Source organism: Mandrillus leucophaeus, unplaced genomic scaffold, assembly GCF_000951045.1.
Source record: "Mandrillus leucophaeus isolate KB7577 unplaced genomic scaffold, Mleu.le_1.0 Scaffold249, whole genome shotgun sequence".
Classification (NCBI taxonomy): domain Eukaryota; kingdom Metazoa; phylum Chordata; class Mammalia; order Primates; family Cercopithecidae; genus Mandrillus; species Mandrillus leucophaeus.
Window position 1 is genome coordinate 2,244,941 of NW_012102576.1, and position 15,065 is coordinate 2,260,005.

Here is a 15,065-nt window from a genome sequence, read left to right on the forward strand (position 1 = left end):
AAACTATCTCATACTGATTAAGTAGATTTATTTATAATTTACTTTTTATAATACATTTTCTTTCTTAAAAACTAAACCCTTAATTAATTAAAAAACTTCATAAAGTGCTATATCAGACTATTTACTCAACTAATTTTGGTGCTGTTACTAACAGAATCGAGACTAATAAGAAGAGTTTAATTTATTCTTCTTTACTCCATCTTTTACTTTTAAGTCAGAAAATGTAAATTTAAACCCTAACACCTAACTCTTATAGTGAAATCACTTAAATAAAATCAACCTCAATATCTTTTTGTACAACTTTTGTGAGAATTACATTGAATAATCTATGCCAAAATGCATAGGATATTTAATAGAATTCAGAGAAAAGTTTCCTCAGCTTCCTCTATGCTATGAAATCTTATATTTTCTTGAAGCAGGGTTTAATTTGCCTTATCAGACTCATAGAAGCTTGCTTCAGTTTTCTGTTCCCACAAATCATATTGAAATAGTAAACTGAAGGATAAACTGATGCTACAATAATAATCATAATTACTGTTTTTTGTTTGTTTGTTTTTAGTTTGGAGTAGGAGCAAATTATCAAGTGTTCAAATAGTGCACAATTAAGAGAATGATGAAAGAGATCAGTTTTTCTGGCTCTCATGTGAACCTCTGTTTTGAGGTCTCCCGTTTCTTTGGCCTGATGCTTCATCCACCTGCTATGTCTCTAAAAGGGAAAGATTAACAGGAAAAATGAAATGAAGGGCACAGCCAAAGGGATGAGGGGGTCCCAGGTTGATAAAAATCTGAATGCCAAAGTTCTAGGTTTTACACACACATTTTTTTCCAAGTGAAGTTTCTTTCAAGTTTTAAGTAGTCACTGACCCCAAAAATATCCCATTTTATGCTCAGAAGATTAACAAACAGAGATGTAAAGAACCCCAGGAGAATGACAAAAACAATTTTACCTCCTCTCCCCTTCAGTCAGAGAAAGAAGAAATTGGAAAAATTGGACAGCTTGAGGAAATTGAAGACACTGAGGCTGGTAGCAAACCAAATACTTAAGGCATTGTTCATACCCCAGCAGAAATCAGTGATTATGTTTATATTAGATGATGTGCAAATGTTTCTGAATAGAAAGCTCCTCTAATGCTATCTTCAAGAAGTAAACATTATCACACCAGTTCTGGAGAGGGCTAAGCATGTGAGGATGAAGTCAAACAAGGAGATGCTCTTGTTTTTAACCCATTCAGCATAGATTGCTAATCCAGTAAATCAATTTTCCCAGATTCTTATTATGAATTCTGAAATTTCAATGGTTACAAGAACTTTTGCAAATGCACTTGACATATGGCAGGAGTAAAATCCCGGTTACTTCTGTCACTGCTGATATATTGGTTTTCAAATGACTTTTGAAAGGTGATAGAACTCTTGAGAGTGCGCCTCCTTAGGATTTTACTTTGGAGTCTGTTAAGAACCAGAGGAAAATAAAATCCAACTCTGATGTGAGAAAACAGTACTGGCAGCTTCATAAAATTCATTCCAAACGTGAAAACCCTCCCAACAGTAATTCGTGCATCAGCCTGATTACTAAATGGATCTTTTTGCCATGGACAAAGGCTGAATTTTTTATTTATGAGGCTGACTGAAGGTTGAGCTTATCATTGCTAACATGCAAATAAGAAGTTTCTATGGCATTGTTTTCTGCTTTCTTTACTCTCACTCAGGACATTTGGGATCCATTCATCAGAGAATTCAAAGTAACAAGTTACAACTAAATTGTCCGTTTTTCCTTGTAAATTCTGACACGTGAGATTCAGTTTGGCTGGGCTCACCAATTGGCTACAGCCAAGACCTTTAAGATCCCTGCTCAGCATTTGTGAATTCTCCACCTAAGACCCTCTTGGCTTTTCTATCCAGGGAAAGGCAGTACTAGGCCTGAGCTACATGACTCCTCACTCCTTGGCCACAATACTCCAAATTGAACTAGGCTTTCATCTCTAAAATGTATCAGAAGAAAAATAGGAAGATAGTGTTTGTTTCTTCATGATCTTTTTCTGTATTCTATGTCTTGTTCTATTCTATTTACATTCTAAGCTGACAACGTCTTCAGGCCCTACCGAGTAGCTTAGAATAATGAGAACAAGAAAGCAAGTTTAAAGAAGGAAAACACTGACCTCATTTTCTTCCTCTTTATAAAGCTGTGACCCTTATTAAGACCAATTGGTATGTTCAAAGGTGTCCAAGATAATATGTCCAAGTGCCAACCGTGGTTCCTGTGGATGAAATTTGTGTGGCTTTGACTTTTCTAGCTAATCCATATACTTTTTGGAGGAGGTGTGACAATAATTCAATTTAAAGTGATTCCTCAGCCTACTCCTCACTCACTTTAATCTGATACTTAGACTCAGTAATGTAAGCCTGAGGAGAACCAATGGACGAACAAGAAAAGATCCACAGGGCTGGAATCACAGGATAAAGTGACTGCATGCTAGTAGTGTTCTTTGTGCCCTTATTCTCTAGTAAAAACAAATAAGATACAACTGTATTTATGAGTCTTTGAGGAATATTCACTAGCCATACAATCACCACAAGTGATCTGTGAAACATGGTGTGTACCAAGCATCATTACGGTATTCTCAACACCCTCTCTCGTCTAAACCAGTAGAGAACAAAATAAAATGTTAAAAGCTTATGTAAACTGACTACCTCTCTTCATGAACAAGGTGCTGCAGTAACTAAAAAGTCAAGTAGGAAAACTTCTCCTTGACAGAATTACTTTTCAGAAGTGACCAGCTAACTTTCTCCATTAACTTCCCTTTGTGTACAGCTGTTTGACATGTAGAGTCTCGAGCAGTTTTCCTCCAATGATACAGTAAAGCTTAGTTTGAAGTAGAATAGAGGTAACACACTGTGGTGTTAAAAATATAAACCTGGGGGTAGAGCAAGATGGCTGAATAAAAGCCTACACCATTCATACCCCCTGCAGGAATACAAATTTATTTTTAAATTCAATACACATTTATTATGCACTATTTTATGGTAGGCATTGGGTTGAGTGGCAAAGACAGAACAGTGAACAAAACAGGGAACACCCCCAGTCTTACAAAGTGTACAACCTACCAGCAAAATAAAAGACCCCATCTGCGTAATGGTTTCTGTCTTTTTATAAATCCCATTACACCCACTAGGAAGGCAGCAGAGCATAGACTCTTTGCATTAAGATTAAGACAGAACTGGGGGCTGGACACAGTGGCTTATGCTTGTAATCCCAACATTTTTGGAGGCTGAGGCAGGAGGATTGCTTGAGCCCAAGAGTTTGATGCTAGCCTGGGTAACATAGTGAGACCTCATCTCTATAAAAAAAAATTACAAAAATTTTTTTTTTTCTGAGCATGATAGTATGTGCCTGTACTTAGAGCTACTTGGGAGGCTGAGGTGGGAGGATCAATTGAGCCCAATAGCTAGAGGCTGCATTGACCCAAGTTCTTGCCACTGAACTCCAGGCTTGGCAATAGACCAAGACCCCATTTAAAAATTAATTAATTTTTAAAAAGAAGTGGGTTTATTTCAGGCCCGGTGATTTTTTTTTTTCAGATTCTATGTTTTAGAAATTTATTTTATTTTATTTTATTTTATTTTATTTATTTACTATTTTCTTTGAGACAGAGTCTCCCTCTTGCCCAGGCTAGAGTGCAATGGTGCGATCTCGGCTCACTGCAACCTCCATCTCCTTAGAAATTTATTTATTTATTTATTTTTTATTATACTTTAAGTTCTAGGGTACATGTGCACAACGTGCAGGTTTGTTACACATAGGAATACAAAAATTTAATAGCTAACTACACACAAAAACACCATCAAAAGAACCAAAAATCAGATGAACAATCACAGTATCTGGTTTTAACTTCACATAAGAGGGTGGAAAAGATAGTTTTGAAGTGGAGATGCCACCCCTCCCACATGCCCCAGCAGTGGCCTCGTGGTGTGGAGAATCCGTGTGCTTCAGAGAGGGAGATCACAGTGATTGTGAGGCTTTGCCTTGAACTCGGTGCTGTCTTGTCACCGTGGAAAGTAGAACCAGGTTGTATTCGGCTGATCTCCACCTACGGAGAGACTATTTGGTCCAGCCCTAGCCAGAGGGGAACTGCCCATCCCAGAGGTCAGAGCTTGAGTTCTGGCAAGACTTGCCACCATGAGCTGGTGTGCCCTGGGGCCCTAAGTGAACTTCAGGGGCAGTCTAGACCACAAGTGCTGTAATTCCTAGGAAAGTCCTATGGCTCAGCTGTGCTCATAGACAGTGGACGGTGGGGCACAGGACCTACTGAGACACCAGGCTTGGGGCAGAGGGAGTGCTTTTTCACCCCTCTCCCATCCCCTGGCAGTGGCCACACAGCATGGAGAAATTTGTATGCATGAGAGAGAAAGCACATAATGGCTAGGGGACTTTAACTTGAACTCATTGCTGCCCTGTCACAGTGGAGATCTGGCAGGATTCATCACCTGCTCACTAAAGAGTGCCTGGGCCCTGAATAACCAACAGTGATACCCAGGTAATACGCCGTGGGCATTGGCCTCTGAGATGTGCTGGCTTCAGGTGTGACCCAACTTATTCCCAGCTATGGTGAAAGACTCCTTCTGTTTGAGTAAAGCAGGGGGAGAAAATGGGGGCTCTGTCTTGAGCCTTAAGTACCGGCTCAGTCACAGTCACAGTGGGATAGAGCAGCAAGCAGGCTTTTGGAGTTCCCCAAGTCCAGGCCTAGGCTCTTGGTCAACATTTCTTGATCTGCTCTGGGCCAAAGGGTGAGTCCCAGAGCTGGCAGCATTCATTATGAGCTGACTGAAGAGCCCTCGGGCTTTAAGTGAAAATTGGCGATGGCCTGGCAGAAACCCCTGTGGGCTAGTGGTGGTGGTGGCCACAGGGAGAGGCTCCTTTGCCTGTGAAAGAGGGAGGGAAAAGTGGGAAGACTTTGTCTTGTGGTTTAAGTGCCAGCTTAGCTGCGGTAGAATAGAGTATCAGGCAAATTACTGAGGTTTTTGACTTTAATCCCTGGCTCCCAGGCAGCCACCTGGGACCCAGAGGAACTTGCCACCATGAAGGGAGGAAAGCAAACCTGGCTGGCTTTGCCACCTGCTGATTGTAAAGGCCTGGGGCCTTGAGTGAACTTAGATGGTAGCCAGGCAGTGGTTACATTGGATCTTGGGAGAGACTTAGTGTTGTGTTGACTTTAGGTTTGAACCCAGATGTCCCAGAGGTGGTACAGACAGCGTTGCTTGTGTCCCCTAACCACCAGTTCCAGGAGGCCCAGCACAGAGAGAGACTCAATTTGTTTGGGAGAAAATAAGGGAAAAGCACAAGTTTCTCTGCCTGGTAATCCAGACAATTTTTCCATATCTTATCCAAGACTATCAAGATAGTACCTCTACAAGTCTGCAGGAACCACAACATTATTGGGTTTGGATCCCAAGTCCCTTGAAATACATAAAAAACCTTCACAAGAAGGACGGACACAAACAAGTCCAGACTGCAAAGACTACAATAAATGCCTGCCTCTTCAATGGCTAGATACTGACAAACATCTACAAGCAAGACCAGCCAGGAAAACATGACCTCACCAAATTAACTAACTAACGCCCTAGAGATCAGTCCTAGAGAAACAGGGAATGTGACCTTTCAAGCAGAGGATTCAAAACAGCTGTGTTGAGGAAACTTAAAGAAATTCAAGATAACACAGAGAAGGAATTCAGAATTCTATCAGAAAAATTTATCAAGGAGATGGAAATGGATAAGAATCAAGCAGAAATTCTGAAGTTGAAAAATGCAAATGACATACTGAAAAAAGCATCAGGGTCTCTTAATAGCAGAATTGATCAAGCAGAAGAAAGAATGAACTTGAAGACAGGCTATTTGAAAATACATGGTCAGAAGAGACAAAAGAAAAAAGAACGAAAAAGTATGAGGCATACCTATAAAATCTAGAAAATAGCCCCAAATGGGTAAATCTGAGTTATTGGCCTTAAAGAGAAGCTAGAGAAAGAGATAGGAGTAGAAAGTTTATTCAAAGGTATAATATCAGAGAACTTCAATATCAATATCCAAGATAAATATATAAATATTCAAATAGAAGATGGTATAAAACATCAAGCAGATTTAACCCAAAGAAGACAACCTCAAAGCATTTAATAATCAAACTCTCAAAGGATAAATGAAGGATTCTAAAGGCAGCAACCAACCTGAAGTCTTTTTTACTTGACAGATCTGGAACAATTTGAGCATTAAAATAATGATAGTAATCAAATATGAACCTGTAAGTCCATGCCCATAAGCAGCTGGATAAATAAATGGTCAAATTTCAAGTAAGTAGTCTTTACTAGGCAAAAGTATTTTCTTACTTGTTTATGAAGAGTATATGTCAAAGGACTTTCAGATATAATATATCTTTCTTACACTTATTAATAGTAACTAATATTATAAAATGACTTTAGGAAGATTTCCATCATATATTTCTGGGATGCTTTAACTGTTAACCTGTTTGGTATAGTTTAAGAAATCAGTTTGCCTCACCTCTCCTTCCCTTCTTCCTTCCCCTCCCCTTCCCTCCTCCTTGTCTGTCTGTTCTCTCTCTCACATTCTATAGTAAAGACTCAGGTTTATACAGTCAGATGTTTGCTTTCCTTCTTGGCAGGTGCCAGAGAATCCCAAGAAAGCTTCCTTCGTTTGGCTGTATCCAAAAATCACAACATATGAGTGACCCAAAGGATACTGATTTCCTATCATAAACCAGATATCACAACCAGTTTGTTCTGTAGCAAAAAATTCCCCCGTACATGTCAAGAAAAGGGCAAATTTTTGTAGAGCAACAGGACAAAAAAGGAAAACAGTTTTCTTGGCTCTGAAATGGGCCTGTACACTGGGGTCTCTGGAAGCCCTGACATTGAACCTAATGTGTTTCATGTGTCTTCACGAAGAAAGGAGTAACAAGAAAAAGAAAATCAAGGAAATAGAGAAAGAAGAGAGAGATCCAGTAATGAAGATGATTATATCATTAACAGTTTTATTACTACTTACATCGAGTAATCCAGTCATATGTCTTTCATATTTTTTTGGACATGATACCAGAAGACATCAAAACTGTACGGCAAAGGAAAGTTCATAAACAGAAAAGGCAGACACCAGTGGAAGTGTGAAAGCTACCTTGTTAATTCTCCATTTTAGCCAAAGGTAAAAGATGTAGGAGAAATTAATGATCTTTAGGAAATAAAAGACAGACAAGTAGCAAATCAAGTGCACAAGTTGTTGACTAGTCTCTGAACAATAGTAAGGATATGGTTTCTTTCCCTTGCATTAGGGATTTTCTAATAGAAGAGCATTGATTCTGGCTAAGGCCAAACTAGTAAGAATGAAGCCAACCATGCGTAACTTCTGATTTCTCATCCAGGCAATGAAATTTGTGAGTCCAATGAATTAATTTCCTACATTCCTTTTATAAATCCCCCACCTATTACAATCATGGAAACCTTCTCCAATATATTCAACATGGCTACAAAGAGAAAATTCTGATCTGTAGTTTGTTGTGTGACTAATTTTCAGATGACTTTCTGGATAATAACATAGATCTCATGTTTGATTGTACAATGTTATTGTTTTTATCTTATCGTGGCTCTTCTTTTTAGCTATAAAATTTAGCAAACTGCAAAAAGCCAGTGAAATCACCCTCTGTAACATTCATTGAAAATTTCCAAGTACTTCTGCTAAGAATTTCCAGTCTTGGTCCAGCTGTCAGCTATGAACTGTAAATTTCTTTATAGAAAGATGATTGACAAAGCAAATTATCATTTGCTAACATGTAAATAAAGACAGACAAATTTTCATTATTTTGAATAAAATTCTTTCTCCTCTTCCAACGAAGTGTTTCATTTGATTTACAAATCTGAAGTTTGAAACAGAAACCTTTCACCACATTAAAATAATTCAACATGTAGGGAAAACCAGCAATTCTTACGCTAATTAATTATAATGCAGTCACACTGTAGATTGCTACATTACAAAGTAAAACACAGAGATTGAAATTTTCAAGGAACTTAATGGGCAATATATGAATCAAATATGAGTATTGTAATTGTCAGGGAAACTTCCCCCACCGCTCCACAACCCCACTATAAAGATGCAGGCCTTCCAAATAATCTGTCAGTAGCTTTTTAAACACATTTAAAAAAATGATGTCTTTCGATGAAACATAAGCACCCCAAACTAAACATGGAAAAAGTGAACTTCTTTTGTTTCCTCGAAAGCAAGATTCTAGCACTTTGGGAGGCTGAGGCAGACAGATTGCTCGGGCCCAGGAGTTCGAGACCAGCTTGGGCAATGTGGCAAAACCCCGACTCTACCAAAAATACAAAAATTAGCTGGGCTAGGTGTGTTGGTACACGCCTGTAATCCCAGACACACAGGAGGTGGAGTTGGGAGGATCACCTGAGCCCAGGAAGGTTGAGGCTGTGGTGAGCCATGAAAAAAAAAATGTTTTTTTGAGATATTATAGTCTTCAAATATTTCCATAGAACTTTGTTAAGGTTACATTGTCTTGAGGGGAAAATGCTTAAAAAGTCATGAATATACTTATGATGATCTGTTATGTGTATATCCATATATACTGATATAGATACATATATAGATACATTTATACATGTATACAAATACACACATCTATTTATACACACATTGTACTGTGATTTGTCCTCCACTTCTCTGTATTTTAACTTGTCTGGGTTTTGTTACTTGGATTGCCTCTTTTTGGCATTATTTTTTTATTTTTAATCAACACAATAATTGTACATATTTATGATACAGTGTGATATATGAATGCAGGTATACAATGTGTAATGATCAAATCAAGACAATTAGAATATCCATTTCTCAAATATTTAACATTTCTTTGTGTTGGGCACATTTAAAATTTGTTTTTCTAGCTCTTGGAAAATATACAATAAATTGCTGTAATTGTACTCACCCTACTGTGCTATAGAACACTAGAACTTATTCCTTCTATCTAGCTACACTTTTGTATTTGTTTACCAACCTTTGGCTATCTCCCTCTCCCTTCTTCCCTACCACATTTCTAGGAATCATTATTCTGCTTCCTGCTTCTATGGAATCAACTTTATTAGCTTCCACATATGAGTGTGAACATGTCATGTTTGTCTTTCCGTATCTGGCTTATTTCACTTAACAGATGTTCTCCAGTCTTATGGATGCTACCATAAATGACCAAATTTCCTTCTTTTAATGGCTAAATAGTATTCCATTCATTATGCATATGTATCATATTTTCAAATCCATTCAAATGCTAATGGACACTTAGGTTGATTTCATGTCTCAGCTATTATGAATAGTGTTGCAAAAAACATGGGAGTGCAGATATCACTTTGACATATTGATTTCCTTTCCTTTGGATACATACCCAGTAGTGGGATTGCTGGGTCATATGGTAGTTATATTTCTAGTTTTTAAGAACTTTCATTCTGTTCTCCATATGACTAAATTAATTTATATTTGTACCAACAGTGTGTAAAAGTTCCTCCTCCACATCCTCACAAGCATTTGTGGGTTTGTTTGTTTTTTTGTCTTTTTGAAAATAGTCATTATAACTAGAATGAAATAATATCTCATTGGGGTTTTTATTTGCATTTCTCTGATGATTAGTTATATTGAGCACATTTTTATATACCTATTGGCCATTTGTATGTCTTCTTTTGAGAGACAGCTATTCAGTTAATTTGCCCATGTTTTAATCTAATTATTTGTGTTTATGGCTAAGTTCCTTCTATAGTCTGGATATGAATTGCTTGATAAATGAATAGTTTTCAAGTATGTTCTCTTATTCAAGAGGTTGTATCGTCAGTCTGTTGATTGTCTGTATATTTGTGTATGCTTTTATCAAATCAACATAATGTAAACTAAATGAGATAAAGCTAAAATGTTCATTATCTTGCTTAACATAAAATGTATTATTCATCTAATTTTATTGTTACTATTATATAACACTATAATTTTAATTTCACCATTGATTATATAGTTACAATTCTGATGGAAGCAGTGAAATTATTTTCTTTTAACTTATTTCAGGCAGATAATTTCAACAATGAAGCTCAATTATCTATCACTTAACATAATAAAAGAAGTTGGGTTAAATGAAAGAGATGTGTGCTATTTGTTGTTTTTATTTTTGAGAGAATCACCAATCAATTCAGTTGTGTTTGTGAGGATTTAGATTTTCTTATATTCATGTAACACCAAAGGTTCCTCAGGACACAGAGGGAAGCCTGTTTCAGTTTGTTGTTCCATAAAATCAGAAAAAAATAAATGACTGGATAGATAGAAAAATGCTAACACAAGAGCAAAAATCTGTGCCACAATGCTGTGTAGATTAGAATAATTTCACTTTATAATCACATTGTTCAAATAGTATATAATAAAGAGGAACAGGAATGAAATTATAGATATTGGAGGATGTCAAACTTATCCTTGCATTCTTATTGTACAAAATTTCCTCAGTTTACATTTAAGCCCACATGTAAAATTAAAGCACAGTATTCTGGAAATTGCCCAACAGGTGGGAATAAAATCTATTAGGGAGAGTTTCCAGCTCCTGATTCAATCAATGCAGTGAACCAACACCATAACTCTAATTCTCTGAATCCCCATTATGAAATCTATAGCAGAAATCATTGTAAATATATTCTTCAACATGTTTGCTATGCTTGATTATGGGATCTCTGCCTTCTGTACACCACTGATTTATAAATAAGATGTTATAAATTTGTGCACCCAAAGCTTTAATACTCAGTATGTTTCTTTATCCTGTACTATTGATTGATACTGGAAAAGAATGGAATGCCTCCAGTGTGCTCCCAAAGTCCTAGTTATCTTTGAAAAACAAAAAATGACCTTTATTTTTCTCAAAATTTCAGCTACTGATTTTCAAGGCAGATATTATATTACCTGCTGTTGTGACACTGTATATAATTTCCTTGTAAAGCTATCAACTAGGATTTGAATTCTGATTTGTTAAAATACAAAATAGAGATTTTAAAATATTTTTTGCATCTTTTTTTCTTAAGATTTAAATGTTTTTTTCCATTCACCTTAGTTATAAGCTAGAAACATTAAACACATATAGAAAATATGGTGTCTTCGTGGATCTCCTGAGAAGCAAGGCAGTCACTGGGATAAATGCCTATATGAGAAAGCAAGGGGAGAGCGAAAGGTGAACAGCTCTGTTGTACTAGGATGTAAGTTTTACCCCTGTGAAGGAGAGAGGGAGGGAAAGAAGGAAGGTCTTAAGCAGCAGTGCAGTCCTGAGAAAATTTCAAGATGTACGGTAGGGAGTTATCAAGCCCAAGGTGCAAATTAGAGGAGTCCTGAGTCTCCTAGGAACAGGCCTGCCCTTTGAATCTTCCCCCTTCTCAGTCTTTGGCTAGAAGCAGCTCATGGAAGTGAATGGGGTGATAGACTTCATAGCATAGATGCTGTGCTTGTTAGCTGTTGGGGAAATAGGATTAAAAGCAAAGTCTCCTCTCAACCCAGAAAGTCTCCCCACAAAGGTAGTAGAGAAAGAAAATAGTTTTCTTATTAAATAAATATTAAACCAGAATCTGATATACATTACAGGCAACCTACTAAGAGACTGCAAAGACAGAAAGAGATGTCACCCCTTTTTGTATAACCAATATATGCATACGACCCAATATATACATTTTCTCAAGTTAAGTGATAACTAATCTGCAGGAAAGAGGACTTGGCAGCATTATTTATTACACATAGTTTATCTTAAATTTACCTGGAAATTGGGGTGGCCATCTGTGTTAGTTAATAGACTTTAAACAAAGGACAAATAAACGCATATCTTTATGTAGGAGATAGTCTTGCCACTTGGAGCCTGGTGGCCATTGAAGTTAGGCTCCTGATCCCAGCAGAAACTGAGAGATAAGAGTGCTTATTTGTAACAGAGATAATTAAGCCTCTTTCTTCTTAAAGTGAATTTGCCCTTCTGCAGCTAATTATGCTCCATCAAGTCTGAGATTTCAGAGGCACATTCCTACCACATGCCACAAATGTCTAAAATGACAGTTTATCTTCTTACCTCACCAATACATATCATGTATAAAGTACCCAAGGTTTAAGTAAATACATAAAATCTGCTTTCTGATACTATACCAGGATCATTTAGAGTCTGTGGCAGTTTTGAAACAGGGCTACAAACTCTTTGATCCTCTTCCTTTTGAGGCCTAGGGCCTGCAGACCTTCCTCTTAAAGCCGAGTGGGCTTGTAACAGCTTTAAACAATAAATGTGTAGTGGAAGTGACATTATATAATTTCTAAGGCTATCAAGAAAAACTGTATGGATTTTCCCTTAGTCACTGGAAAGTTTCCTCTTACAATCCTGAACCACTTCATAAGAAGTCTGACAAAGTTGAGACCAGCATGCTGTGAGGAAGCCCAAGCCACACGAGGAGGCCACATGTAGGCAATATAGTCAACCATTTCAAATGAGTCCATACTTCTGATCATCCAAGTCCAGTGATAGATATGACAGTAAAGGTCTGCTTGATTATTGCAGCCCCTGCCACTTGAGTCATAGTCAGCCGTGTACATATTCTCAGGTGAAGGTCCAGACATTTTGAAGCAGAGACAAGACTTCTCATAGTGCCCTGTCTGAATTCCTGACCCACAGAATCTGGAAGCATAATAAAACACTGTTGTTTTACACCCACTAGGGCCTGTTGGGGTGGGAGGCTGGGGGAGGAGGAATATCAGGAAGAATAGCAAGTAGATGTTGGGCTTAATACCTTGGTGATGGGCTGATCTGTGCATCAAACCACCATGGCATATGTTTACCGATGTAACCGCACATTCTGCACGTGTACTCCAGAACTTAAAAGTTGAAAAAAAAAAATAACATATTGTTGTTTTGTATCTCTGAGTTTTGGACTCAGGGTGTTTTAAAGAACAATACATAACTAAAATAGAGTTATTTAGCACATACATACAGAAAGTCTTTTACTAGCTTAGTTTTTATTTTCTGAGCATCATTATTTATAGTAGCCAAAAGATAGGAAAAACCCAAATGTTCATCAGGGAATAAATAGACAAAAGGTGCTTTAGTCGTGTAATCAAATATTGTTTAACTATTAAAGGGAATAAAGTGCTGATACATACGACATGTATGAGTTGTGAAATTATGCTAAGTAAAAGAAATCAATCACAAAAGACCCCATATTATATAATGTCATTTAGATGAAAGTCCAGAATATGAAAATATACAGATATGGGAAGAAGACTAATAGATGCTTAGGCTGGGGTGGGGAGGAAGGTGGGATGATGGGGCAATAGGGAGGTGTTAGCTAAAGGGTATAGGATTTCTTTTTGAGGCCATAAAATGTTCTACAATTGACAGTGGTGATGGTTGCACATGTCTGTGGAATATATTAAAACTCATTTAATTGGATACTAAATGAGTGAATTGTATATTATGTGAACTATATCTTAATAAAAGCATTTAAGACAAAAACAAGTTACATATGACATTTTTCCTTATAGAATATGTAACATCTGTGTATATTTTTCATAAATTTTTTTATACTTTGCAGTAATCCTATTAGCTCAGTCATCTTCGATTCGGGTGAGGTATAAATAAAATATCAAAAACTTTACATCATTTCACTTTTGTTGACTATTACTTACTGAGAAGCTTCTTACTCATTGGATGAGACATGATAGGATAGGCTATGCTGTAGCATCTACAATGTGAGTTTCATGAAAGGTTAATTTCTCGGTTCACATTATATGACCAATTTAATTTAAAAATGCAGAGTGAGGTGGGGACAATTTTCATGTAGTTTCTCAGGAATACAGGCTAGTGGAGTATCCAACAGTAAACATGTGGCTTTCAAGTCCCTCACCTAGCAAGAAAAGAGATATGGAGAGCCGCCTTTTACATACAAATATTCAACTGTTCCAACATGATTAGTTGAAAAGATTATCCTAATCTTTATTCTTATCCTTTTTTCCTTATCATTATTCACTGAGTTGTTCTGTTGAATTTGTCAAAATTAATTACTATGTGTATGTCTATTTCATAATGATCTATTCTGTTCTAGTGTTCTAAATTTGTATATATTTAATATACTGGCTAATTGGTATATTACCAATATCATACTGTCCTAATCTTTGTAACATTTATGTAATGTTAGCCTTCCAAATTTGTTTTTATTCTTCAAAGTTTTGTTTTGTTTTCTGCTATTAAGTTCCTTTTCATTTCTATAGAAATGTTAGAACTAGTGAGTTAATTTCTACATAAAAAGTCTGCTGGTGTTGTTGAGCAAATGAACCCACTGCCCAATGTGCACAGAAGCCAGTAACTATGGCACTGGCTTTTGAGAAAAGAAAGGCTTTCTTTTAAAGCCAGTCAGCAAGGAGACAGGAGAGGGATTAATTCCGTCTCCCCACTTTGGGTCTGGTGCAAATTTATGGGTTCAGAGAGCAAGGCAAAGGATTTAGGAATATGGCTTTGCAGGGTCTCATTGGAGGGCTTTAAATTTGACCATTTGTGGAAAGATATATTGAGGCGGATTTTAGCACTGAATCCTCCAGGTCAGTGGAGCCCCTCCTTTCTGAAAGAGTTCCAGCATCTAGGTTCCTGTTATGTCCCAGTCTTACTGGTTTAGAGGGGAGGATACATTGGTTCTGGGTGTTGTTAGAAATCAAAACTCATTTTATTATACATGCCTGGGCTACTTAACTTGCAGTTTTTGCCTCTGTTACACCTAAAAGGTGACTCCACATACTGTTATCAGCAGAGTAGGCTCAGTTTGGGCTGGTTCCATAGATACAATGGGATTTGATTGGGATTGCACTGAATATATAGATTTACTTGAGGATAAATGACACCTTAAATAATACTGACTTTTGCAATGATAAATAAGATATATCTTTCTACCTATTACCATCTTTTTAAAATTCTCTCAGGAATATATTGCATTTTTCAGCATACAAATTTGACCATCTTCCTTTACAGTTTTGCCTTAAT

General features: G+C 37.0%; 1 protein-coding gene across 1 annotated transcript; it reads right to left on the reverse strand.

The window, feature by feature from the left end:
• Positions 1-400: 400 nt before the first annotated feature.
• Positions 401-13,751, reverse strand: LOC105542044 (taste receptor type 2 member 104-like). The gene is given in 6 exon segments (XM_011983405.1): positions 401-513; positions 948-1,039; positions 2,357-2,498; positions 2,599-2,635; positions 7,349-7,578; positions 13,721-13,751. Coding segments are annotated over 6 exon segments (645 nt in total).
• Positions 13,752-15,065: the final 1,314 nt, after the last annotated feature.